A 26557-nucleotide genomic window follows, 5' to 3' on the forward strand; every position below is an offset into this window, starting at 1 on the left:
TTTCGCATTCGCTGCCGTTTGGTGCCGCTCTGAGCCCGGGGCTCTTTAAGGTGATGGAGCGTGCTATGTTGCCATAGCAGCGATGCCGGCTGTTGGTAACGCACAACGCGGTGGTTCGGGCCGGGAGGATGCGGTGATGCTGCGGGAATGAATGAATGGCAGCTACGGGAATGAATGGAAGCTGCGGCAGCTCCCGGCCGGCTGGAGTAACGCGTGTGGTTCCCAACGGCAAAATCTATCGGCAGCTCTTCGAGGATGAGGTAAAACAAGAAGAAACGGGCTGTTCTGCTTTAGTAGTTAAGAAGTGGAACCCTGCGGTGAGCCGGGCTGGGGGGTTTGGAGAAGGTTCCAACCTGTTTTTGCTGCTGGGTTTTGCAGGCTCGCTGTGCACGATCGCTGGGGGCAGCACGGAGTGGGCGGCTCAGTCTGCACGAGGAGCCGGGCAGCGCGGCTGGGGTGGAACGGTGGCCGTGCAATGGGAAGGTGGGCACTGCTGGAGCAACGCTGCTGCGGGGCAGGTAGAGAACAGGAGCAGAAACTCCTGATCGTATGTGGGTGTGATTCTATGGCTGTGAGGTTATAAAGCTGGAAACCCCATCTCCTTGGGACAGTCCATCTCCTTTCCTCCAGATGTGAAATGAGTGCCCTGAGCTGCTGCCTCTTATAGCACAGAGTCTCAGCTCATTGTTAAGGTTGGAAACTGCCACTAAGATTGTCTAGTCCAACCATCAAATGCCTGTAATGAGTGACATGAGAAAGACTTTTCTTTTAAAAGGCTCTTGGCTGATTGTTTTGTTGTTTGAAGCCACCTGGGTGCAATCTGCTTTGTATTACTGACACCGCCTGATGTGTGTTACTGTAGCAGGAATGCTAAGTCAGGGCTTGAAGCAGTGATTGAGCACCTGGTGGGAAGGCAGGGCCAACCCAGGGGAGCTCAGGTGTATTCAATGCACTGAGTGACCAGAAGGGCTGGAGCCAGGATCCACCCCTGCCCAGACCTCATTTAAGGGTTGGCAGTGGAGGTGAGAGTTTCTTGTCTATCTGAAGCCTTCTGAAGGTAAGCAGCTTCTTTCCCTTATTTCTGTGCCTATGGCCATTGCATTTGAACAAATCCTCTTGTTGCAGCTTGGGTCCTTGCTGCTCTGCTGTCACTGCTTCACTTTCCATCACGTAACAGTAATATATATTATTCAACTATATTTTACACTTCTGATGGTTTTAAACGATTATACAATGATATCATTACCCTTAACTAGATTAATTTCCCATATATTTGAAAACTATTAGTCTGCTTGAGCCTGGTGTTAGTGGGGTCAGGTGCTTTATGTTGTGTTTCAGGGAAGCTACAGCATCTCAGGCATCCTGGAGAAGTAAAGATGTGACTGCAGCTGAGGAAGTCAGAGCCCTACCTGACCTTGTTGGTAAAATCTATTTCCCTTAATGTCAAGTACTTTCATTTTCACAAACCACTGTATGTGCAACATCTTGAGCTGGATAAAGAATAACGCTGAGCTCAGAAATGATCCGATGTGTTTTATGATGCTTTGTACGTAATACTGGCAATGAAGAATCCACATGTGGGGCTTAGTGTTCAGAAGGTAGTGATGATATAAGCAGGTTTAACTCATGGGAGCTGCCATTTTCCAGCATCGCACCTGAATGTTGCCCAAATGGCAGAGCTCAGAGCTTTGATTTGGCTGTTTATTGTTCCCAACAGCTCTAAGCTCCTCTGTCCTCCTTTTGTTCTCAGAGGTTCCAGAGGAAAGGAGGCGCAATATCTTAGAGCTCGTGTTAGAACGCCGGCGAGGCCACCATGATGCAGCACTGACCTCAATGCACCGTGAGCTCTCTTGTGTTGCCAGGGTAAGGCTGGGGTTCGTAGTGTGGGTAGTTTGGAACAGCAGGGAAAGCTGAGAACCTGATGTTAAGCAAATGGGGCCGAATTCTTTACTATTTTCAGGAAATCGAGCCCTTTGTTTTGGAACCTGGAAAACTGCTTTTGTCCAAACTGATGGAATCTGATAGGAAAACATGGGTTCTTCTTGTAAAGATAGAGCTCGACGCCACTCTGGAAGGCTTCTCAATTGAAGTAAGGCAGTTCTTATCACTGTCAGCTCTTCTGTTATTCATACCTGTTGCTCACAGTTCTGCAGCCCTGCCTACGTCTTGCTGCAGTTTTCTGGTTTGAATGCATTTATTTTCACATCTATTTTTTTTTCACTGAGATTGAGAGTAAATCCTTCTGGCAGGATTTGGAACAAATGTGGACAACCATCCAGCAGGAATCCATGACCAGAAGGGAGTGGATTTGGGAATGGGATGAAACCTTAAAGGAGGTGGAACGGAGCCGAACTGACAAAGTGAGCTCAGATTTCAGGCACTGCAGACACCAGAAAGAAATCAGTCAAATAGTAACAAAACTGATTGGTTTCTGGTTGGTATCTAATAATATAGAATCAGCATTTTAAAATTCACTTCTTGATCTGTCAACCAAATGAATTTATTTGGGGGGAGGGGGGGAAACCCACGTCTTATTAATATAATTGAAATGTCTGTTCCCTAAGGCAAGCAGTTCTAAAGAGCCTTCTGTGCCTTTCTGGTTCTTTGGCTGTACAGATAACAGACGTGCTGAGAAAGTATGCTGCAAAGCTGGAGGACATTTCCTTCTTCTTGTCAGCTGACGTTCACAAGCTCATTAATGATGAGGCCATGGTAAGTCCTTCTTATTGGGAGATGATTTTACCTGTAAAAAGACAGAGATATGAAATTCCACCCCAAATTTTGTTCTTATTTCTTCTCATTTTCCAATGGAAATGATCACTTCTACCTGCGCAATCCCTGTCACATAGGAGAGAGGTTTCTATATTGCATATCCGTTTTCATTTCAATTCTTCTTCTTTAGTCTGACATCGAGCTGACACTTTATTCCTGTTGTATACTGCTTTTATTCCTATCTCCGTGTTTTCACACACAGATGATTAACAAAGTGCTGCTGGCAAATCAGAGGGCAATAGCCAACGTGTTCTTTAATCTGATGAAATCAGAGATGAGAAGGGAATTATTGCTTCAACTGAAGTGGCAGGATAAAGTCCATGTCTGGAGGCTCATCCAAAAGAACTGCATCATCCGGAGCTTCAGGTCTGAATTTTGACAGCAGGTCATATTTTGAAGCATGAATAGCAGAAAGTGACCCAAGTTCTTCATGTTTTCTACAAGAAGTGGTGGTTTAGTATTTCTCCCCAGTAAAACTAAAGCTTTAGTGTTCTTGTTTTCAGTTGATATTCGTAAGATGCATCTTGTGTTTGTGTTTCAAGCATTCAGTTCTTCCCAACACATAATCACATCAGTGTGTTCTTCTATCCTACAGAGAATTTATGGCAAAGGAAGAAATACAGGATCCCCAAACAGTGAAAATGGAAAAGGAAAATATGATGAATGGTCAAATTCTGCTTAATGAACAGAGGCTGGAGCTGCTGCAGCGTCTTATGTATGACAGAAGAGAATACAGTAACAGAATTCTTGGTGTAGTCAGTGAAGGTCTTGTGTTGGCATCCCTGCCTGTGATTGGGAATGGAGCTGGATGGCTTCTTAAGGGCCCTTCTAACCAAGCCATCCTGTTAGTCTTTGATGTGCTGAGTGCTCAGTGTGCTGTTGTGTGATGCAGCAGCAAGGCAGGGCTTAAATCTCCTCCATAAAGCAATTTTTAATGGGAAAAAACAACTATGTTGTGGCTTTCAGTGCACCTGTTGTGCTACCAGGGGTGAGAAATGCAGCAATGCAGAAGTAAACCTTACTGATGGATGAAGCTTAGTAGGAAGGGGTGGATGTGGATGGGTGTATATGTAAAAATGGATGATGCTGCCCAATTTCTGAGTGGGAGATTGATTTGTATAACGAGTGAAGAAATGAATGTTGGAAGGGAGCTCATACTGCTGTCCATTCTGACAAAAATAAGATGGGTTGGGTAACAATTGAGGTTTAACTCCTTGTCAGTAAACAGTGGGTTTCAATAAATATCATTCACCTTGATTTACTTTCATTGCTGAAAAGGCCTTAAATAAAGCAGAGTAGTCTGGTTATGCTGATTTACCCTGTTATCCTTTAACAATTGACTGGGTTATCTCTGAAGAGATCTGATATATTGTTTCCTATTTTGATAGCGGTCTGCTGCCTGCAATGAACACACAAGCTGAGCTTGATGAGTGGTACAACGCCTTGGTGGATTTAAACAGAAGTATAGGTATGAAATCAGCCAACCAGTCTGGAATCCAAGCACTTCATTCTGTTGCCTTACCCCCCCTCCTCCATCAGTAACAAATCACAAGGGTGCTTTGAAAGTATGTTTGCTGTGTTCTATGAAATGGCATCATGTTGGCCATGCTCTCTTTTGCACACCCTCCAGATGCCCACAATATGCAGTGTACAGTGAAGATTCGTGCCCAGTATGAGAGTGTCCAGCAAAGATGTTTGGAAGAAGTACAGCTGTGCAAGGTCAGTCCCATAGCATTGTGAAGCCTTGGAAGGGTTCTTTGTAACAGCATGCAATGTGTTGTTGCAATGCTATGGGTTTGAGGATTGAGATAAGAAGATAAACTCATAGGATTCTATGATAAATTAGTTCTGGCTGTTGCCTTATTTTGCTGGAATACCTGCTGTCCATTTCATTTCATGGCAACATTTGTACTTGAAATGCATAGAAGCAATGACAACTACTAGTGATGAAGGAAGGGCTGTCCCTAACTTATGTAGTGGGCTCAGGGTCAGAATCTTCAGACTTGTTCTCAATCTGTCTCACCCTGGGGGGACAAAAGGTCACCTCTCAGCTCTGTTCTTCCCCATATCTGAGCTGGGTTGTACTGTTTACTTCTGGGATCTGAGAGGCTGAATCTTTGCTTCGAAACATGTTGGGTAAACCAAATACTGAAGCTATAGGAGGAGCATATTGTTTGAGTCCATGTTCATTTTCTTAAAGCCACACAATATTGTCTTGCATTATATGTATGTCCATAACTTCATGTGGGTTTTTGTTTTGTTCAGAATAAGCTGTTGAATCTGAGAGTATGCACACAAAAAGAGGCTGAAGTGGAGGCTTCTTTCCTGCTTCTTTTGACTGAGAAACTGCGATGCCGCTTTGAAGAAGAACTGGAGCATATGGTTGTATGTTTATTACATCTCCTTTCATTCCTCTTCAGGAATAGTCTGTTATTCAGGTGCCACGGTCTGAAATGCTAAGTGCATATTAGGCTATTGGTGCCTTGCTGTAGAGTGATTGAGTACCTGTCCCATAAGTAATAAGGTAGGATGTGATTCAAGAGAAGAGTTTATCAGTGATGGTTTTGTAATAGATCATCAGGGATTGGTTGGGTGTAGCCCATCTGGCCTGGAGATGGACGGATGGGCTCCTAAATCTCTTCCAGTCAAATCTCTTCCAGTCCTATCCTATATGGTCCTGTACATGACGGTGACTGAGAAATTGCTCCTAAGATGAAGGATGGCAAAGTGCTTCTGGGGTTGTGCAGATCTTGGTGATTCTATGCTTTATGATGCCAGAAGAATAAACAGAAGATTTGATGGCTCAGCTTCTAAAACAAAAGTCCATATTCTCATCTATTTTACTTGACTATTGTTTCCTCTCAGAGTAGAAGAGACTGTGGTGAATGCTGTGACCACCTTTTGTCCCATCATGTGTCCCCTTACTCTTGTATTTCACTTTCTTGCACACAGCATCATGATATCTTGGGTCTGTGTTTGTTTAGAGAGGCTTTGAAGAGGTGGCTAAGCGTAATGAACAGAACTGCAGAGACCTGTATGGCTACTGTCAGGAGGCCAATGCTCTCTGGGACATCCATCGGCTCAAACTGTCCCAGCAGGATGATGAACTGCAGAAGAAATTAAACGAATGCAGATGGAAACAGGGTAAATCCCTTCAGGTATGAGCATAAAAATACGATCTGATGTAAAGAAAGGACTCAATGCAGAGAAGCCTTTTGAATTCAAAATGCCTTGTATAGAAATAAAAATGCATTGATGGACACTTATACTGGATTTTCTACCTGTTACGTTCATACTATCAAATGTTTTTGAATACATTCTGGTAGTTAATTTTGTGAAGCTCAAATAGTTACGAAGGGTTTTAGTAAGAACCTGCTTTTACTGGGTTCTTTTTATTGGGTTTAGATGATGGAAACCAAGCTGGATATCCTTTTGTATAAAGTGAGAACAGCGAGCTCTGAGAAAAAGCTGAAGTCATCTTTGGAAAGTGCCCTTTCTTCTTTGGATGGCATCAGAGCTGGGTATGAATCTTGTAGTGCAAAATTAGTGTATGTGAAAGCTGGTTGTACAGTTTAGGCCGTGTTAATGGTGTAGTATGGTGAGGTGGAAATACACTGCTTGGTGCTTCTCATAAGGGCACAAAAAGAAACTATTTCCATGTTGAGCAATGTTAAGGCAAACAATACCCGTGTTTTGGGCATCACATCAAAGTAGGCACATACAGCTCAACATGCTGAAGATTTTACCCAAAGGAAGACTGAGCAGCTGGAGGGGATGCAGTTATATTTTCATACCCAAATGGTCTTTTCTCTTGGTCAGATCTGGCATATGTTAGAAAACCACGAGGACCTGAGATCCGTATGCACACACCCCACACTGAAACTGCTCTTCGAGCTGTTGGTTCAGTGCTCTTTATATCCATTAAGACCATTAAAACCAACCAAACAAAACCAACCAAACAAAAGCAAAATACTTTTTTGACAGTAGTAAGAATATCATGAGAGGTGGTGGCTTTTGCTCACTTAAGTGTTTATACTGAATGAATCCCTACTAGCAAGCCAGGATGTGATGTGTTCAAGTATAGCATAATAGTTGATCCTTGGCTGAAGCAGATTTTGATCAATACCATTTGGATTTAAGGACATAGTGGTCATATTTCTTTTCATTTCTATACATTTTTGAGTCCCTTAAAAAAGGCTTTGAATTTAATAGGCATGAAGCATCCAACAAAGTTCTCGTGGAAAATGTCATGAATTACCCAGAAGCCATTTTGCAGGAACTGATTTCTTACAGTGAATCCCTCAGCCAGTATTTTAATGTAAAAGAAATCTTCAAACAGGTATGAAGAAGACAAACTTGTTTTGAAGTCTCCTGGGTACATTAATTCTTTGAGACTATTGTAGCTTAATGAAATGGGTCTGTTTTGGAATAGAATCTGTATCTCTTATAAGCAAGCCAGCTCTTAGTTTAAAATTGTTCTGTTGTCTTTCCTTCTAGAACTTGGAAGGAAAGACAGACTTCACATCTCCAGGTCAAGGTAATACCTTGATAATACAGATAGGCCTTTGGTTTGCTGGATTGTGATCACTAAAGCTCTGCTTTCACTGGAAACGATTAGGTGAGGTTTTGGATGCTGAAAATCAGGGGGAACAGCAAACTGAAAGCAATGTGCAGGAAGATGAAGAAAAGCAGAAGGCTGAGAGCTGTCAACAACAGGAGGAAGGAACAAATATTCCTGAGAACGAGGAGACCTTTGCACAGGAAAGTGAAGAAGGGGAGGAACAAGAAGACAAGAGTAGTTTTAAAGGGAGCGATGAACCAGGAGACACAGAACGGAGGATGAGCTTTTCACAAGTAGGTGAATAAGAGAATGAATATATTTGGAAGTGATGGAATGTTTTTGCAAACTCATAGCAAACAGGACTCGTCTTCTTGCTGAAATGTCTTAAATTCCTTAGCATTTAGTTTGTACACAGAGTACGTGTCTACACTGCTTTTAGCCTTGTAAAAGCCTGTAGCAGCTTTAGCACACGTATCTGTCTTTCTTCCTGGCGTTCTTAACCTAAGGAGAGTGATTTCAGCTGTATTTGTATCTCAGTGTTACTTTTTCAGCTACTTAGTCCCATTAATTCCATTTATTACCGTAACAAAACCCTTTTACAGCATTGGTTCTGCCTATTCAAACTTAGAAACACATTCTCTGTGTGAGTTTGTCCAAATTTGGGATAAGAATGTTGTTCCTAACATCCATGGGTTCCTACATTGGTACACTTAGTCCAGTGTACGTCTTAGTATACTGCTGTTGGAGGCAATGAGTGATGGATCCCAGTTCTTTCCTAGGATACGTGCACCAGCAGCAAGGTGGAAATGTCTGAACTCCCTGCTGAGATCTTTACCACTTCCAGTGGAAACACCTACACTGTAATTAGAGCTGAAGAGGCAGAGGAGCCTGATGTCCCAGAGACACTTCTTACAAGCTATGATGGAAAAGGATCACTTCCTACATACTTGGAACATGCACTTATCAAAGAAACGGTGTTTGTGGAGCTGAAGAAAAGGTAAGTAGGAAACTGTTTTCTCTTTCCTTTTAGGTGATAGAAACATTTCAGTTCTTTGGGAGGAATGTCAAACTAGGTATGCAAAAATTATCTGAATATTTTGGTGTTATTCCTTGTTTTAGTTGGTAAAAAGTAGCACTGACACTGTGCAAGTGTTTGCGAGACCACATCTTCCTGTTTGTTGCTCAGTGTTCCTCACTGTAGGGCTTTATTTAAATCATAGGGTTCGCCTCTGCTTTTTTGAGCACTTGGAGAAGTGGTTTGCAGAGTCCTTATCCAACTCATGGGCCGCTGTAAGCACCAAGGAAGAGGAGCTGAGTTCCGAACTTCAGCAGCGTCTTCTCTCGTGTGAAATGAGGAGAGAGAATATAGAGACAAACATCTACCATGTTAGAGCTGGTACCGACCTCTTCACTCTGGACACTCTCTGTCTTCATCTGGAGATGGTTGTACTGGGGTTGGGGGGGGTGTCTTTAGCCAACTGTGAAGAAGGATCCTGCGGGAGAACAGGAAAATAGATCATAAGTCAACAACAGGAGAAAAGTCAAAGAGTTGGGTCTACTTTATTAGTAGGTTTAAGCTCCTCTGAGGTCAAGTTTGTTTTGTTTCACTGGTGTTTCTGGGTAATGGTGGCTGTGGCAGGCTGTACCAAATAGGGAATAATGACCATATTGTAAGACTTCTTTTCTCATCAGCTGAACTCTTACTTCATGAAAAGCACCTGGAGTGCCACTGCAATGAAGTGGAAGAAGCTCTGAAGAAGGAGAGGGCTGAATTCCTCCAATTTTGTGATCAGCAAAACGACAGCATCCAAAACTTGGACTCTCAGCTCCGTGACATGGAATCAGCATTTCTCAGGGCTCCCATGACTGAGAGGTTAGTGAGCCAGCAGCCAGAGCTGGTCTGCCTGTTCCTGGTGCTGTTCTAAGCCCCTTCTGTCTGTCATGTAAAGGCTTTCCTGGAATTCTATGAAAATGGAAGTCTTACGCCAGTCTTAAAGTAGATTAAATGTTTGATTTATTTAGGCTTTATCCAGCTTACTGAATCTGTGAATTAATAGGCTAATTGTTTTTGAAGGATGCTCTGTAACTGCACCAGCTGCTTGCTGGTGTGTGCTGAGTTTCATCAAAACAACCACCATTGCTTTCAGAACAGTAAAATAGTCCTGAATTATCAGATCTTATTGATGTTATAAGGCCTGGAGTCTCCAAACTGTAATGCTTGCTCCTCTTTCTACATGGTTTCTCAGTCTTCTGCTCACTTCAGGTTCTCTTCCTCCCACAGCAGCACATGCCCAGATCTCCTTCATTACTTGGATGTCATCCGAGTTTCCCTGGGGAGCTATCGGAACTATCTGAAGGAATCTTTGGGAAAATTAAGAGATTCAAATGTGGATTTTCTCAGAGGCTGCAGGTATTAGAGATACCACTGGAGGAATATTGTTTAAAGTTCTCTGTATCATTGTTTGTTCTATGGGCAAAGCAGTAAAATTCAGGTTTCTTTGTGCCTCACCTGGTTAGCTGTATGTTCCTCCGAAGAGCATTAGTTGCTAAGCTGCATTTGTTACACTCTTTTAATCACATTTGTCTTGATATCTGTGCAGAAGGGCTGCTCAGCTGCCATGAAAATAAAGGGAGAACTTCTCCAGAGGAGCAGTGATGTATTGGCACAGGCTGCCCAGGGAGGTGGTGGGGTTGGTGTCCCTGGAGAGGTGCTCCAGAACCATGGAGATGTTGTACTGAGGGATGTGGTCAATGTGGAAATACTTTTGGTAGAGACATGGTTGGACTGGAGGGTATCAGAGGTCTTTTCCAGCCCTGAAGGTTCTGTGATGAGTGATGGCTTTCCCTTTGCTGGCTGCTTTCAGGTTATTTGTGGAGGGAGGCAATTTTTCTTCTGAGGAGGTGCAGCCTTTCACTAAGCGTCTTCAGACAGAAAGCAAAATTATTGACTCTTTTGAGAAGTCAATTATGGCTGATATGGGGAAAATGGAATCGAGATGCTTGGCGCAGGTTTGTGCACAGCTTCACTCTTTTGAGTTCTGGCTTATATTGGCATATAATAGGATTTATAAATACCCTGGATTGGAGCTTTAAAACTGTTCGGGTAAATTCTGTGTGACAAATAGGTGGTGGAAGAAGTAGAAATGGTGACTTCTATTAATTAAGCTGAAAAGAAAAAGTGAGTTCCTTATTTCTGGGATTTTTAAAGGCTACTGAAGTTATCAACCAGGCTGAAACAAGGCTCCGTTGTCTCTTTATGAATCGAGACTTTATGGAGAAGATCCAACGGCTTCTGACAAGTCTACGGATACAAATCAAATCTGAGGTACAAGCAGAAACATCAAAGCTTTGTTTGAATGAAGTTTAATCATTCCTCTTTTAATTCAATTGAAGAGATTTCTGGCTGAATTCAGAGCAAACTGACCACGAGTAACTACTTGTGTCAATTCAAAACCGGTTCTGTTCCAGGTAGCAAATTCCAATTCGCAGGCAGCAGCATTAAAATCCTGCCTGGAGAAGCTCCGTGCTTTTGCTCACCCTACAGCAGATAAAGAAGTAAGTTCTAAACAGATGAAACAATATTTCCTTGACCACGTTTTTGTCTTAGGGCAGCTCTGTATCTGTTCTCCTACTTGCAATACAATCTCATTGCTTCTCTGATGCAGTAAATGCCGTCTGTATTGATGTCTCTTTCAGGCTTTGACTCCTGAAGAGTTGTTGGACTTTATCAAAGTAGTGCTGAAAGAACTGAAGGCAAGGAGCCAGTACCTTGACTGCCTGCTAGTGAATGCAACAAGACCAGATGATGACGTTAGTTATAGATAATGTTTATTCTCTCTCTTTTATTTAATTTTGAGTGATGCTTTACCATGCATCTACCTTAAAAGCTTTTCAGGATCTTTAACAGTACGTATTTAGATGGTGCTTATGATGGTTGTGAGGATCTACTCATAACCACTTTTAAGTGTCACAGAGCTGTACAGCTGTAACAACATTTCTCCTGGAGTTACAGAAGTTTTTCTTCCAGCCTGTCAAGCAAAATAGCATGAGTTTGGAGCATCTATTTTATAGCCAGTAACTACATGTATTGCTGACACAAGCAGCCTGCCACAACCAACGTGGTTTCATTTTGTTCCCAATTTAGGAGCACTTTGCTCCTCCTGCAGCTGAGGCTACGTTACAAGGTTCCATTGCTGCTGCCATTCGAGGGGAGCACAAACTGGAGATGATGGGGCTGGATCCTGACAGATTTCCTTTGTTAAGTCCAAGCAGAATTGGGAAATCTGCAATTGAAGATCTATCAGTAAGCTTTATTAAAAACTTACTCGAGTAAGTACTTGTTTGCCTCATTATGTTTTTGTTACTGTCTTTATTTATGTTTTCCTTGCTACGTATATCTTATCACTTTGAGGCCTCTGATAGTAATAAGAACAATTTAACGCACAACTATGCAATTAGTTACTCTGTGAAGATACTCCCATTTACACTGCTAGTTGTAAATATGATCCCATGCATTGAACAGCATCTCAACAACTGGTCTGCACTGAATGCTTGATAGGAGAAGGGAGCTTGTAGCCAGGTGTTCCAAAGCCAATTAGCTCTTCCTTTTGTTCCAGTGTTCAGTCACCCAGGAGAAAATCTTCAGACAGCGGTGAATCACTGAGACCAGGTGTGTTGGAATGTCTGATTTATTACATTCATCTTAGTTGTAGTTTGTAGCATGTTAGGGAGCAGGTTGAGCTGTTCCAGGCCAGAGGTTTACACACGAGCTCTGAGAGGGCTGTGCATCCTCATTGTCACCTTCTCTGTATTTACTTTGCACTATGGTGTCTTTTTGACTCTTTACCAATTAAAGGTGCAGAGTGGGATGAGATGGGCTTTTCTTTGGTTGCTTTTAATGAAGTACCTATATTTGTTATAGCAAAAGTTGTGGAAGAAAGCTGGCATTTATACTTTGCTCTTCTTCTTTCCTTATTAAATGCAAAGCAGCTCTTACCACGCAGAGGAAGGATTCTCACTTAAGTGTATCTGGTAAAGGTCATCGGAAATCTGTTTATGAGCAAGCAGGTCAGAAAAGCAAAAAGCCAGCTGATAAAAAAAAGGCATCAAGAGTAAGGTGAGATGTTACGTACTCACATGGCTCTGCCTGTTCTTGGATGAATCCTTCCTTATTATTTGTTAGCCTTCTTCCTGCAGTGCTTCTCATTTGGGATCTCGTGGCTTTCTGTCCTTGTGATCAGCCCTTTGCTTCACTTTGTTTTCTTCCCTTTCATACCCATTGCACCACCAGCTAGCTCAAACAATCAGAGAAACAAGAGACTTTATGGACCAATCTTTTTCTTGCCTTCTTAGCTTACGGAAACAAAGCAGATCCAGTCTCAGTGATGAGAGATTCCAGATATTTGGGGAGATGCCTCCTGAAGCAAAGTAAGTTGTATGTTTCATCAGAAATCCATCACCACCTTGTGTGTGTGTGTGTGTCTGTGTGTGGAGGGTGATGTGTTCTTGGGCTCTCTATTACATTTGCACAATTGGATAAGGAATGAACCATTTCAGAGATGAGTTTGAAGTGGTTCTGTTCCCCTACTCTATTAGAACTGCCTGATGGATCTTTGTAATTGTCTTTTTTATTATTATTTTTGTTCATTTGCAGTACTTTTAAAGGGATTATTATGAATATTCTCTGGACGGGTAATAACAACTTGCTCTCTCTTGCTGAGGTAAGAAAAGTGTTTCTTTTGCTGCTGTAGGTGTAATGCGTCATCTGAATGACTTGGATATATCATAATGTTTGGATATCCATCCAAAAGCTGGTTACTTCATCAGGCTGCTTGATTTTAATAGTTCTTGATGCAGATTTTAATGATGAAGTACTTCAGAACCTCAGGTGGTGTAATATATGGGGGCACCGACACCTATATCTGAGTGTATGGCAGCATGTCTGCAAAGCCAAGGCAGCCCCAGTCTTCTTCATTCTAATGAGTAAGTGTCTATTAGACAATGCCTTAATAGGTCTGTAATAACAAATATTTGAGGGCATGTTACCAAGGCTAAAAGCAGTACAGTAATAAGAGGACTGATAATGTCTTTTCAGAATTGGTAATTAAGCTGCACTGTAGTCTTGGAAACACTCCCTGTTCAAAGAGCAGATAGGGATTAGAATAAAAGCACAGAGGAAGATAACTGGTATCAAATAAGAGAGTGATTGACAGCCTTCTGTATCCCTGCTACTGCAGTATGCATAGATACGACTTGTTTGTACGTGTTATCAGCATCTTTTCTGTCTTATCTTAAACTCTTGAAGGAGTTCTACCAGAAAGAGAATAATCAAAGCACAATGCCTGAAGGTCTTCCAAAGACATTTGAATGTTGTGCAGAAATACTCGGACAGAATCTGCTGTCGTATCGAAGTCAGACAGATGAGTACTACAATTCCTGCCTTAAAGGTAAATTATTTCAGCCAAGACTTAATTTCAATGAAAACGAGTCAAGAACAAAGTAGGTAAGTGGAAAAACTGTTGGTTTTATTGGGTCAGTAATGTCGTTAATGTATTATCTGCAATGTAGAATGTGAGGAAGGAGCTGTTGACTAAGCTGATAGACCTGTACAAGGTCACATCTTTTAGCAAGTGTGTTTCTATAGTTATGAGGCTCAGGAAAAGGAATGTCAGGGACAGAATTTAAGGCAGAGAATTCCTTCATGTTTGACCGCTGCACTGTATGTTCACCTCAGCTGAATCTTCTTTCCTTGCAAGAATTTTGGGATCAGCTGAAGTCATTTGAAGAAGAACTCCCTTATATCTCCCAGTTGGCAGCTGATGGTCTTTTAAAGGAACATGAACAGAAGCTCAGCTACGCCACCAGTAACATTCAGCACTCCTTCGATCAGCAGCTGGAGGATTGGAGGGATGTGAAGGTATGTGTCATAGATGCACTGGAATGCTTCCAGTCTAAGCAATGCTGAAAGCATTAAAATTATTCATAGTTTCAAACTCTTCAGGGTCTGTAATGTTGTATGAGTTGTGTTAGCATGCTTTTATATAAAGTGATTGGCTTTACTACTTTCTCATCATGACTCAATTGCACCTTCTTTATAGAAAACATTTCTTATATGCTTGCCTGCAGGCTGCCCATGAGAATGAGTTATGTCCCTCTCTGGGACATCCAGACAACTTGCAGCAGCTGGAGGCTTTGTGCCAACGGAAATCAAAAGAGCAAAAGGACCATGTTGATGCTATTCACCTCCACACACAGAGGCTTCAGGTAAGTGTAAAGCTAGTTCTTAAGATTGGCTTGATAGTTGTTGCATATGGAAAGGAGAAGTAGCTCTTGGATATGCTTTTTTTCCCTGTGCCGACAGTAAAGTGGAAAAATGTTTTGAGTTTCATGTAGTGCTGTTCACACAGTGTCTTTAAGTTATGTGCTGGCAGCATTTGATCGATATATGCATTAATGCATATAGTGCACATGTAAGTGCACATAACCCAGCATTTGTATCATTCATAGGATGTACTGAGGAGGGGTGGCTCATCTCTTAATGTTAGAGTAGCTGCATGTGAGTCTATATGAAGTAACAGAGACGTTCTCTGATTTATTTATTTTACTTGCAGAGAACAGGCCTGGCTTTCTTTCTGTGTGCATTTCATTGGGGCAGTTGGAATTTGTGCAAACACACACAAACCATTTCTGTAGCAATACCTGAAAGCACCTCTGCTCAAAGTATGTGAATTCCATAATGGCCTTTGCTTTGAGTGGAAAGGTTATGTTTACAGGTTCCTTTTTCCATCCATTTTGGATGCTTAACCCAAATATACAACTACATGGCAACCACACACAGAACTCTGTAGGCTTTCGTGCTTTACCTGAGGTCATCAGAGTGCTTAGAGCACTGCATAAGGCACATCCAGATCCATTTGCATCCCCGTGGCTGCTATCTGCAGCTGTTGTAAAGCATCAAGGTTGGAGAGAAGCATAGTTCTTAGGGAGCTAAGCTAAAAGGAGATGAGATCGAATTATCAGAGAAACTCCTCTCAGAGGTATCCGATGTCCCAACAGGACTGTGCTGCTGAGTGCACCCAGAACTTCGTTTCAGCTCTGGCTGCCTTCACAGAAAAGCTGCTGCTGGAGTTAGATGAAAGCATTACTATTGGTGACATACAAGCACCGAGTAAGTAATGATGGAATTTCTTGCTTGGCGTTCTTCCTTCTCAAAGACTGCAGCACACTCTCCATAGGAAGAGGCTGTGTAAATATTCTATAATACATCAATTGGGGAAAAATAGTGAGATTACACGTGCAGAGCTATTTCTTGAAAGCAACAAGCATCTATCCACATGGTGTTACTTGAAAGCAGCAGCATGTCTGCCTCAGTTTGGTTCCTCCTCAATGTATCTTATGTCATCTCTCAGAAACTGAAACACCGAAGGAGAAGAAATTCAAGTTAATCCATCAAAAACAAGCTGGTCCTTCTCTAGAGACCCATGGAGCTGCACAGTTGGTTGAACGTGGGAGCAGGTAATATTAGATCATACTGGACACCACTGTATTCCATTTCTCTTCCCTAAGCTGACATCGGGCACTGTCCTCATTGGTTTCTTGCTCCAGTTGTTAAAATTGCTTGGTGGTTGTTTTGCTTACCACTATTTCTCACTTGCCTATATACGAATCTGTGGAATACTGTGTGTTTTCCCTCAGAAAATAAGAATTCTATTTACTGTGCAGAGCTCCTGGCTGATCTCTTCTATTCCAACTGTCTCCTTTCATTGTTTTTTGTTGTTATTTGCTTTGTTTCTTTAAGGACCTGGCCAGGAATACCCATGACCACTCTTATGGATGATTCAGACCGTGTTATGGTCAGAGAAACTGCATCAGTTACAACAGCAAAGACTACACTGGGCCACATAGCAGCAGTAGAAGCAAGAGATGCTGTATATAAGGTTGATCAGTGGGAAAGGGCTCTTGTGGTGGTGGGGGGTGGGGTGTGTGTCTGTTTTTGCTGTGGGTTTGTATAGACATGGCTAAATTTTAATATACAGAGCAATTTCAGACCTTGAAGCAGTATTCTCCATGCATAAAAATCCGCTCTGATGTCTACATGCAAACACTTAGTCACTCTACGATTCTATGATCTGATTTAGGACTTGGATATAGGAATTATACCCAATTTCTACCAATTTTGACCTTAATTGTTGTTCTTTGCACAGAAATACATACGTGAACTTGAGCAGCAGTTAACCCAGATCAAGGAAGAAATTACCTCTCAGCTGGTAAGAGTTCAGCATTGGGAAAATTGGTGGAAGAAATCCATCCAGAAAATTAAGCAACTCTATACATGAGATGAGTCAAATCTTGCTCGGGTCCTTCTGTTGTACCAATAAATATCATCTTTAACGTAGGAAATAATTCCCATGCATCTTTACTGGAGTGATTGGAGAATGTAGGTAAATAGTTTGTGGATGTGTTCATATGTGCCTTCTCTGCTGTCACAGTTTGGTTTGGTTTCTGCCTTATCATGGCAACCAGGCCCAACTATGACGATTCTAACACACTGTCTGGGATACAAATCCAGGCCTTGTGCATGGCAGGCAATAATTTTATCACTGAACCACATCTTCGTGATTTGGGATACTGATGGAAAAACCATGAAATCCTGACAATAGCCCATTCCATTTTAAGAATTAAATCATAGCCATTGGAAAGGACTGCTGGAGATCATCTTGTCCAACCCTCTAAGAGCAATGTTTTCCTTGTGATGATCATTGCCTTATCGAGGCTAAAAGGAAGAAGTTTTCATTGAATGCAAGGTAATTCTGTACTGCACACTGTGGCATTGTTGATGTATTATTGGTTGTTGTCAAGGATCTCAATTCCCCCATCCAATCCAGTTTAAAGCCCTGGTGATGAGCCCAGTTTGCTGCCTGTTACATCCTTATCCCTCCCTGCCAGCTGTGGCCCATCCAATCTCAATCTGCCCGTCTCTTGAAGGTGCATCTGTGCCCATAGTACATAAACCCTGAGTGTGACACCATGGCCTCACTAGTGCCTGGGTTACCCCCAGCCTGACCCTCAGGGCTGTTGGTTGCTGTGTTGTTCCAAGTGCTGCTCTCTGCTGCCAATAAGAATCACAGAATGGCACAGGTTGGAAGGGACCTCAGATCACAAATCTCCAACACCCCACCACCACCACAAGGCAGGGCAACCAACCTCCCCATTTAATACCAGCCCAGGGTTGCATCCAACCTGGCCTTAAATGCTTCTAGGGATGGACGGAGCATCCACAGCCTCTCTGGGCAGCTGTTCCATCACCTCACCACTCTCATAGTAAAGAACTTCCCCTTGACATCTAACCTAAATCTTCTCTCCTTCATCTGTTTCCCCTTGTCCTGCTGTTATCTACCCTTTCAAAGTCAACTCCCTTCCTGTTTATAGGCTCCCCTCAGGTACTGAAAGGCTGCAGCCAGATCACCCTGCAGCCTTTACTCCAGCCTGAACAAGCCCAGCTCCCTCAGCCTGTCCTCATAGGGGGAGGTACTGCAGCCCTCTAATCATCTTTGTGGCCCTCCTCTGGACCCTCTCTAACATATCTCAGCCTTCCTTGTACTGGGGGCTCCAGTCCTGCACACAGGGAGGGGTAAAAATAGAGGAAGAGAACGCTCCGCCTCACACGGATGTTACGCATTGCTCTGCTGGGGAGTGCCTTCATCCTTGCTTGCAGCAGAGGCGTTCCCACAGCTCCTGGCACCAAGCCTGCTGCTCTCAGCTCACACCAGCGATTCCTCTACATGATTTCCAAGAAGGCGTTGGGATCTTTTGTCTGCCTGTCTGCTGTTGCCACATTGATCTGGTAAGCGTTTGCTGGCAAGTTGGGTTAATGTTTAAACGTGAGTTCCCTGGTTGCAGCAGGTCGAGCACAGGCAGCATGATATGCAGGAAGTTCCTCTTACAGTAACGATGAACAGAAACCTCCAGTCCCCTCTCCCACCCTCACCCTAACAGGGCGGCTCTTCCCTACCCAGCACTGGCTGCATCCATTGCTCAGCAACCTAACAGTCCCTCCTTGCTCTTTGTGGCTCATACACGCTGCTGTGACCAAAGCTAAAGAGATATAGAAACCTGTGCAAAACTCTGTTCTGTGCTTTACATGTGATTTACCCAGCATCTCTGCTTCAGGCAGTGTCGTTGTGGCACGCTGCTGTGTTTGCACGCTTCTCACTTTTGAATCTTGCCCTGCAAGGCTCCATTTGTGCACCTGTTCTGAAAGCACGTGGAGCTCAGTTTTGTAGATCACTTGATGCAAACAATATTGAATCCTGATGTCTTCAGCACAGCGCTTCTGGACTCCTTTTAACCCAAGCTTTCTATTTACACCTTAGCAGCATTGTGTTCTCTTAAAGGCTGAATACATCATATGCTAAGCTTACATGTAAAGTAGACCAGCAGTTAATTACTTCTCACAACCTATATCAGATTCTGAGAAGGTCTTGGGAAACACCAGGAAAATATTATTTCAGTGCTGCCCATCTTATAAGTTTTTACTATCGCTTACAGGCTTGCAGTTGGGAATTGGAAAGTTCACTACATCCCGTATTACCTTCCTTGCCCAGGAATCTTGTAAGTCTCTCATTACATAACAAGTATCATAGGTCACTGCTACAAGACCTGAACTGTGCTGCCAGTACACCTGGCTGTTAGCAAGAACTCTCTTATCTTTTATTTCAGGTAATATTGAATCCATGATTAGTGTCTCTAGTAAAATCATGGTGATACAGCCCTTTCTGTTCAGTCTGCTTCCCCTTCAGACCAGCTCTGTGTTTGTACAGCGTGAACAAAGGTCTCAGGGTCCCTTTTGTTGTAGCATCACAGAGTTGAGTTTGTTATCAGGGTGTAATTACACACGTATACGTGCACGCACACGATCTCTCTGTGCTTTGGGATGAGTCTATGCCAGGTTGCTGGGTGGAGGAATGTAAGCCGGAGGGGTGAGATGAAAGGTTGTGTAAGGAGCACAGAGTCATTAAAAATACTGTCTCGTAAGTCATTCATTTCTCTGGCTGCTGTTCTGAGCGTGATGTATTTTGGGTAGCTCAGCCCTCTCGGGGAACAGGAGCAAATGTGCATGGAGTGAATGTGTGAGATCAGCGCTGGCAGCCCTGACAAGTGTGTGCTCCCCTGGTTTTTAAGCACTGCACTGATTTACTCACAGACTCAAAGGGCTGCCACCCTCTCCCCATTGTTCTCTTTTGTGCTCGGCTGTGATTTGCCTTGCAGCCCTTTAAGATGTGTACAGGCAGTGCCCAATTCTTTACACCAGTGTGCACAGCAACTGGAGTGAGAGCTGGGACAACTGTCTGAACACCAGCAGGTCCTGAAGCTAAAGCTGTGTCCTGTTAAAAGCATCACAGACTCTTTATTTTCCCACCCTATCACACAGCTCCAAGAAACTCCTGTATTTGGAGGAGAAACCACCCCAGCTTTTCCCAGAGTAAGTAATATCTTTTTATTTCCCATTGTTCCTCCCTTCTGGGCATATTTTGTGTGTTATTCAATGGATATTTCTTCCTTTTTACAGATTATTTTATCAGCAACCAAGAGTGTTGGCTCCAAAGTAAGTTTCTTTGTTTGCTGTTTGCTTCTTGGTCCTGCACACTACAGAGCTGCTGGCCTTGGGTACTTTGTGGCTCTCAGACATTCAAAGATCTGCTATTGGGAAGACACTGTTCTCAGAGCAGTCAGGCACTGGCACGGGCTGCCCAGGGGTGTGATGTAGTCGTATGTCCCTAGGGGTGTTTGAAGGATGAGGAGGTGCGATACTTGGGGACACAGCATAGGGAGCAATACTGGTGGTCTGTGGATGGTTGGACTGAGGGACCTTAGAGACCTTAATGGTTCTGGGATCCTCTTCATTTGTTCCATGAGGAGCCCAGCTGTTTGGATATGCCTGTAGCTGCCCATGCTCCTGTAAGATTAATCTCTGTCACTGTATACTTGCTTCTATACCTACTTTATGTTCCTAATTAATATGTTAGCACAGTCAGCCCATCTACATATTGCTACCAGGGACTCTGAGATGAGAAGTAAATCTGTTCTCTAACTACTGTTACTTCTGGAACTGCACTGTAGCTTTAACCAGCTGCGAGTGAGCTCTGAATCCATTTCAGGACAAAACCAAGGTGCCTTGTATGACCTTCAGCAATGCTTTCAGCCAACCTGCTGGATCTTACCCTGGAACGAAGCCTGGGAAGCAGTCAGAGCAGTGAGCTTGAACAGACAGGGGAGGGTTTGGGGCAGCAGCAGTGAGACGTGGCTTAGGCAGTGCTGCTGTCAGCTCATGTTTGTCAGCAATCTTCTTTGAGCCATCTACCATGGCTTGACTCTTATCTCCATCAGCTCTGCTTCATCAGCTGTTGTTAATAAGCACACCCTGTAGGGAGGCTTTACCTGGCTGTTGTAATGGGTTGTGCTGTGGCTGAACGTTTCACGCCTCCAAACTGGAATAAATTGATGTGCACAGTCATCTGGCGTGTGCTGGAGTAAATGAGAACTCTGTAGCTTTGAATGCACTGCTTCCTAAAAGGAGGTGTCTGGGTGCACATCTTCACCTTGTAATTGTGTGTGTTAATACAAGGGAGAGTCTGGTCTCTGTTCAGCTGCCGTTGCCTTGAGAGCAGGACGGGTGGGAGACTGCTCTGTCCTCAAAGTGTGACCCTTTACCATGTGGCCATTACCAACTTCATTAGCAGAGTGACACAGATTGTGGCCCAGGGGAAGGCTGACGTTGTAAATAATACTCTGCTTAAAGAAACCAAAAAGGGGGGAAAGGAGCCCTGAAATGAAGGAAGAAAGTGGAAATACTGGGTATAATAGGCTCTGTTCTATGTATATCCAACACTTCCACTTCTCCCACTCGGGAGATCAAGGATTTTCTGTAGCTTTTACATATTTGAATGCCAGTTCATATAAAGAATCTTGAATTCTGTCTGAATATGTTAAAGCTATATATAAATAGTAGGAAAAACAACTGTCATGCCACAAGCTGTGTTTTAATAATTCCACAGCCACAGAGCATATTTCTATAACGATTTATGTATTTCTACTTGCATTTTAATCCACTTGTAGCCATGTGCATCAGAGTGATAACAAATGTGCATAGCTTCTCATTCTCTAAGTCCTGAGGTCATTAAACTCCCCTCAGCAGATAAGTCCTGTAGACTTAAATGAGATTTCAGTGTGTCATCACTTTTTTTTTGCCAGTTCCATAAACAGTGCTGAATTTCAACCCAGGAACTGAAAAGTCCTTGCTCTGTGACATTAAATGATATTAAGAGCATAGGGAAAGAGATCTGAACGCAATACCGTCCATAAGAAGTCAGTGCTGATGTACTCTCCAGTGTTTCTTCCCCATTGGCTTGAAACCAAAGGGAATGGTCACATTTTGTTAACACTGCCCTTTTTTCAGGCGTCAGGATGTGCTGACAGTCACACCATGGTTGGCTCCCATCGTTTGGGAGGGGACCTTCAGCCCTGAGATCCTGGACAGTGCCTACAAGCCGCTGAATCTCACCATAGGGGTGACAGCTTTTGCCATTGGAAAGTAAGTCAACCGTTTCTGGGGGACCCAGTTCTTGGCTGCTTGTGGAAAGCTGCTCTGGGCTCTTGTCCTCAGCAGAGCTGAAGTCTGTTATGCCTCTATAGAATGTTTTGGGTTGGAAGGGACCTCAAGGATCATCAAGGTCCAACCCTCTTGCCATAAGCAGGGCTGCCAATCTCCATATTTAATACTAGACCAGGCTGCCCAGGGCTCTAGCCTTGAACACTGAACCCATTCAACCTGGCCTAAGTGCTGTGTCCATAATCAAACAAGCCTGTAAAATAACCTTGGCAACCAAGATATCTGCAGAAATTAGAGATGAAGGTAGGTGGTTGGTTGGCCGGCCAAAGTGGGGATGATGGACTTGTTCCTTGTTCTCCACCACTCTTCACTGTATATATAACATATGCAACCTTACAGCAGTACCTAGTAACACTCCCTTGTCTTCATTCACTGTAGTACCTTCCATGATCCACCATGCAGCCCCATGTCTCTGCTGTGCTGTTCATGTTTGTACAGGTACACGAGGTTTGTGCGCCGCTTCCTGGAGTCAGCAGAGATGCACTTCATGAAAGGCTATCGAGTGAACTACTACATCTTCACTGACAACCCCGAGGTGATTCCCAATGTCCATCTGCAACCTGGCCGAAGGTTTGATGTTGTGCACATCAAGAAATACTCCAGCTGGCAAGAGATCTCCATGCGCAGGATGGAGGCTATAAACCTACACATAGCAGAGAAGAGCCATCAGGAGGTGGACTACCTTTTCTGCCTGGATATTGACATGGTGTTCCATAATGCCTGGGGGGCTGAGACCCTCGGTGACATCGTAGCAGCCATGCACCCTGGTTATTTCAATGTCCCTCGAAGCAAGTTCCCATATGAGAGGAGGAGTTTTTCAGCAGCCTACATCCCTGATGGAGAAGGGGACTTCTACTATGGTGGAGCTGTGTTTGGAGGGTTGGTCAAGAAGGTCTATGAGTTCACCAAGAATTGCCATATGACCATCCTGGCAGACAAAGCCAATGGGATCGTGGCAGCCTGGCAGGAAGAAAGCCATCTCAACAGACACTTTCTCTCCCATAAACCCTCTAAGGTGCTCTCTCCAGAATATATATGGGATGACAGGAAGCCAAAGCCCCCTGAAATTTTCCTCATACGCTTTTCCACAGTAGATAAGAACTACCAGGAGATAAGAAATTGACATGATCCAACCTGCTGAATGTTAGCTCCCAGAGATGTCCCACTATGGGTAGTTTCTCTGGAGAGTGAGAGCCTTAAAGCATTTCAGAAGCAGCAGCCAAAGTGGAGGGTGAGAATGGAAAGGTTTCTATGTTCCTAATCATTGTAAATACAAGCATTGCGCTGGGGGCTGCAGCACACCAGAATGTATACAGAGGGTCTGCTGCCAAGTAGAAGGCTGTATTCATAGCAAGGCTGCAAATGCTGCTGTTTGCATGTTTTCCTGAAGCTTTGCAAAAATGCAGGAGGGTCAAAACAGGCTTTGGCATCCCCGTGGAAAAAGAGAAGATGCAGATAAAGACCTTCCCACTTAAAAAATACTCCAATCACCCTGCTTTTAAAAATGCTTTTCACATGCTATAGTTCAAACACTTTGTAAGGATCCGCAAACCTCTCCTCAGCAATGAGATGCAGGAATCCCTGACAGTCCAGCAGTGCCACTTCACATAGCACTTACCTTCCACTTCCAAGCTGTGTTTTGGGCACCCAAATTCAGGCTGTCCTGGCACGGTTCAGACCCAGAGAGCACTGTGGGTTTGCTTGAATCACAGATGTGTTCTACACCTCCTTGCCAGCTCACACATCTCTGGAGCTCATGTAATCTTTTCCATGCTGTAAGAGGTCCACATGCTTCTCTGCTTCAGTCCTCTCCAAATTTTCTGAGCGCTATAAAATAAATTGGCCAGAAGCTGTTGGAGCTGACAGTGAGAGCTGGAGTGTTTCCTGGAGACAGGTGGCTTCACTCCATAATGAGATGCTGTCTTCATACTGTATGTTCAGCTGGGAGCTGGGGTTAACCTTTTCTTTGCATGAGCGTGATGAGAAGCTGACCCAGGAGCACCTTCCAAGCCTGTGGAGCAAACAGGTGGGGAGGGTGTCCAAACACATGGGAACAGCTGTGCCTTGCCAGCAGCAGCTGCAAAATGGATCATCAGCTGAGGTTACAGCATGGAGGTCTGTGTGTTGCCTCCCTGTACGGTACATTGGCTGTGAGCATCTTCCCTGTGAGCTCCTAAGGAGTGCTGCAAGTCCGTACCAGGAAGATCTTTATCCCAGTATTTCCAAGGACAGGCCAAAACCAGCATTATTACTGACCATCTTCTAGTTCTAAAACAATAGTGTCCAAAGCCCAAGCTCGACTTTAGGGTCTCATTATGTTGGTGGCTATGTGTGGGCATATGGAGCCCTTTGCAAGCCAGAAGGAGCTGTCTGGTTTGATCTCCTGCATGGGGTTATTCAGATAATTTTATCTCCTGCTGTGAGCATCAATGTTATAATATATAGCTGAGCTGTGCTGCATCTCTTAGAAGAAAATTCAGGCCCAACTTAAACATCAAATGATACAGAAGCCACAAAGCCACAGTCAGCTCCTCCTGTGCCTTAATTGTGCTCCAAGTCAGGCTCTGTTTTTGGCCACTGGGCTTTCTTCTGCCCTGCTTGATTATTCAAATTCCTCTGCAGATCTTCATGTCACAGCTCTGCTCACCAGGGCTGTGATTGGAAGCAATACCCAGATAGCACCCATGTCTCTGAGGAGCCAGGAGAGTGTGGCTGCAGGAGGATGCTGTGCCCTCTATTGCAGCATGGGAGATGCTCTCTCAATCAGCACGTGTCTCTAATTAATGAGAGCCTGGACTTCTGCCATCCTCTCCTGCTGATTAATCCCCTTCCCTAGCACCAGCAGCGTGCTTTGCTTCTCGCCTTTGCATTGTGCAGCCTGAGACCTGGGGGCTGGTGGAGCTCTGCAGGGACTGCTTTCTGCTCTTATAGTAGCAAAGCATGGCTTGGTGCTGCTGCAATGGGGTAATGCTGTGTCTCATGTCCTTATGCCATGGGACTTGAGGCTTGGAAACACACTTGCTGTACTGCATGGAAAGTGAATCAGCACATGCAAATAAATCATCACCCAAATTTACATTGTCTGGGGGTCTGATCGTGCTTTCAAGGTATTTCTGACTCAAGCACTGCTTGTCCTTAACCAAGCATTACAATGTAGCTTGTTGCTTTCCCCAGGGTCCTTTGTTCTGTTTGTCCCCTTCTGCTTGGCTGGAACAGATCCATCATTCATTGTCCATCTCATTTAAGAATGCACCTGGCAGCCTTCTCTCCTTCTTCCCGCTGGGGACAAGCATGGTGCAACCATCCCTAAAAGAACACCTGCTTTGGGGAGCAAGAAACAGAAACTCCCAGCACTGAAAATGGTCCCAGGTGGGAGAAGGGCAAGAATTATTTGCACTGGAGCCACATAAGCACCTTTTTTGCCTTCTTGGATTTTCCTTTATGCTCCCATAGATGCAAAGAGAGTTTCCTCCCCAGCAGGGATTTTGCTCTGATCCCAAGGGGCAGCTGTGGGCACTGGGGGTCTTTTTTACTCACACTTTCCCAGCTCTGCTTCAGCTCTCCTCCCAGTGAGGGATCCTTGGGGGAAGCCACATAGAGAGCAACAGCTGCTCTCTGTGTGACAGCGATGGGCACTGGGGGACAGCACAAACCAGCGGGCTCTGCAGCAGTGGGTTGCACTTCACTCCCACTAAACCCCCACAGTTGCTAACAAAACTCATCAGGGCAGTGATTCCTCAGTGCCTGCCCGCCCCCAGCTCCCTCCTTCCCTGTGGGTAAGAGCAGGGCTGCACTGACTCGACTTTTCTTGGGCTATATTTAGAATAAACAGAGATCCACCAAATGTTGCTGTTTCAAATCGAACTGCTGTGGAGCCACGCGGGTAGAAAAGCAGCTTCAACCAGCAGCCACTGCCTGCCTTGCCCCTCCTCTGAGCCTACAGCTAATTTACAGCAAGTCAGATGAGTCCAAATGATTTTTTATCCCAGTGAGTTTCGCCTGCAGCAAATTACATCATTACAGACCTTCTGAAATATGTATTTTCCCCACCGTTCAGCACTGACAGTGTTGCTATAATTAGAAGGATGTTGCTCTGTAGCAGCATCCAGTGCCAGAGAGAGAGCCCTCACAGCTCCTTTTCCTTTCGTGGTTGTGCTGCTCATCCAGAGCCTCTGGTTCTGCTGGTGTGAAGCCATGGAGCCATGAGATGCAATGGGCTGAGCCACCAGCTCCTGCCATGACCCTGGTGATGCTCCTGGGGGCTGCGTGCATCGGTTCCCAGCATCGTGGTGGCCAGCTCAGTGTCCCCAAGGCAGGATCATGGCTTGGCTCCATCCCACCTCCATGTTCCCTTGTGGCACATCTCCCACTTCTGACATCACTCAGCGATAGCACATGTCATCAGCCTCATCAATAGAAACTATGAGCACTGGAGCCTCACTGTTTCCAGGGCAACCCCGCTCCTTTCAGCCTCCGCTGTCTCACCAACTGACGCTCCATGGAGATTTCCAGCAGTTTGTTTTTTATTTCCTCGGGTTCCTCCGTGCCCCCAATTT

General features: G+C 44.2%; 2 protein-coding genes across 18 annotated transcripts; both read left to right on the plus strand.

Annotated features, from left to right (window-relative positions):
- Positions 1 to 71: 71 nt before the first annotated feature.
- Positions 72 to 18005, plus strand: CCDC180 (coiled-coil domain containing 180). 16 transcript variants are annotated; one of them, XR_014936233.1, is made up of 39 exons: positions 72 to 260; positions 379 to 518; positions 1339 to 1421; positions 1751 to 1863; positions 1961 to 2089; positions 2226 to 2360; positions 2617 to 2712; positions 2975 to 3138; positions 3368 to 3487; positions 4161 to 4240; positions 4403 to 4491; positions 5038 to 5157; positions 5757 to 5930; positions 6178 to 6293; positions 6985 to 7111; positions 7270 to 7309; positions 7391 to 7626; positions 8113 to 8330; positions 8554 to 8729; positions 9026 to 9206; positions 9615 to 9743; positions 10198 to 10342; positions 10542 to 10658; positions 10802 to 10888; positions 11030 to 11143; positions 11478 to 11662; positions 11950 to 12002; positions 12320 to 12449; positions 12686 to 12760; positions 12987 to 13053; positions 13638 to 13779; positions 14089 to 14249; positions 14459 to 14596; positions 15389 to 15500; positions 15742 to 15847; positions 16131 to 16269; positions 16537 to 16599; positions 17009 to 17136; positions 17762 to 18005. XR_014936233.1 is itself a non-coding variant. In XM_085521192.1 (38 exons), the coding sequence occupies exons 1-38, from the start codon at positions 156 to 158 to the stop codon at positions 17777 to 17779; spliced, it is 4623 nt and encodes a 1540-aa protein (XP_085377318.1). In that variant the 5' UTR covers positions 72 to 155; the 3' UTR covers positions 17780 to 18005. The 16 variants fall into 16 exon arrangements, 12 of the variants coding, with proteins under 12 accessions (XP_085377318.1, XP_085377319.1, XP_015734547.1 ...); XM_085521192.1 differs by lacking the exon at positions 17009 to 17136; XM_085521193.1 differs by lacking the exon at positions 17762 to 18005 and having other exon boundaries at positions 17009 to 17755.
- A 7-nt stretch (positions 18006 to 18012) lies between these two features.
- On the plus strand, positions 18013 to 25077 carry GBGT1 (globoside alpha-1,3-N-acetylgalactosaminyltransferase 1 (FORS blood group)). Of its 2 annotated transcripts, XM_015879375.3 has the most exons (6): positions 18013 to 18176; positions 18881 to 18943; positions 19764 to 19814; positions 19902 to 19937; positions 21789 to 21923; positions 22440 to 25077. In XM_015879375.3, the coding sequence occupies exons 1-6, from the start codon at positions 18115 to 18117 to the stop codon at positions 23122 to 23124; spliced, it is 1032 nt and encodes a 343-aa protein (XP_015734861.2). In that variant the 5' UTR covers positions 18013 to 18114; the 3' UTR covers positions 23125 to 25077. The 2 variants fall into 2 exon arrangements, with proteins under 2 accessions (XP_015734861.2, XP_032303952.2); XM_032448061.2 differs by lacking the exon at positions 18881 to 18943.
- Positions 25078 to 26557: the final 1480 nt, after the last annotated feature.

This window comes from Coturnix japonica, chromosome 21, assembly GCF_054131305.1.
Source record: "Coturnix japonica strain WE chromosome 21, WE-NBRP24, whole genome shotgun sequence".
Taxonomy (NCBI): domain Eukaryota; kingdom Metazoa; phylum Chordata; class Aves; order Galliformes; family Phasianidae; genus Coturnix; species Coturnix japonica.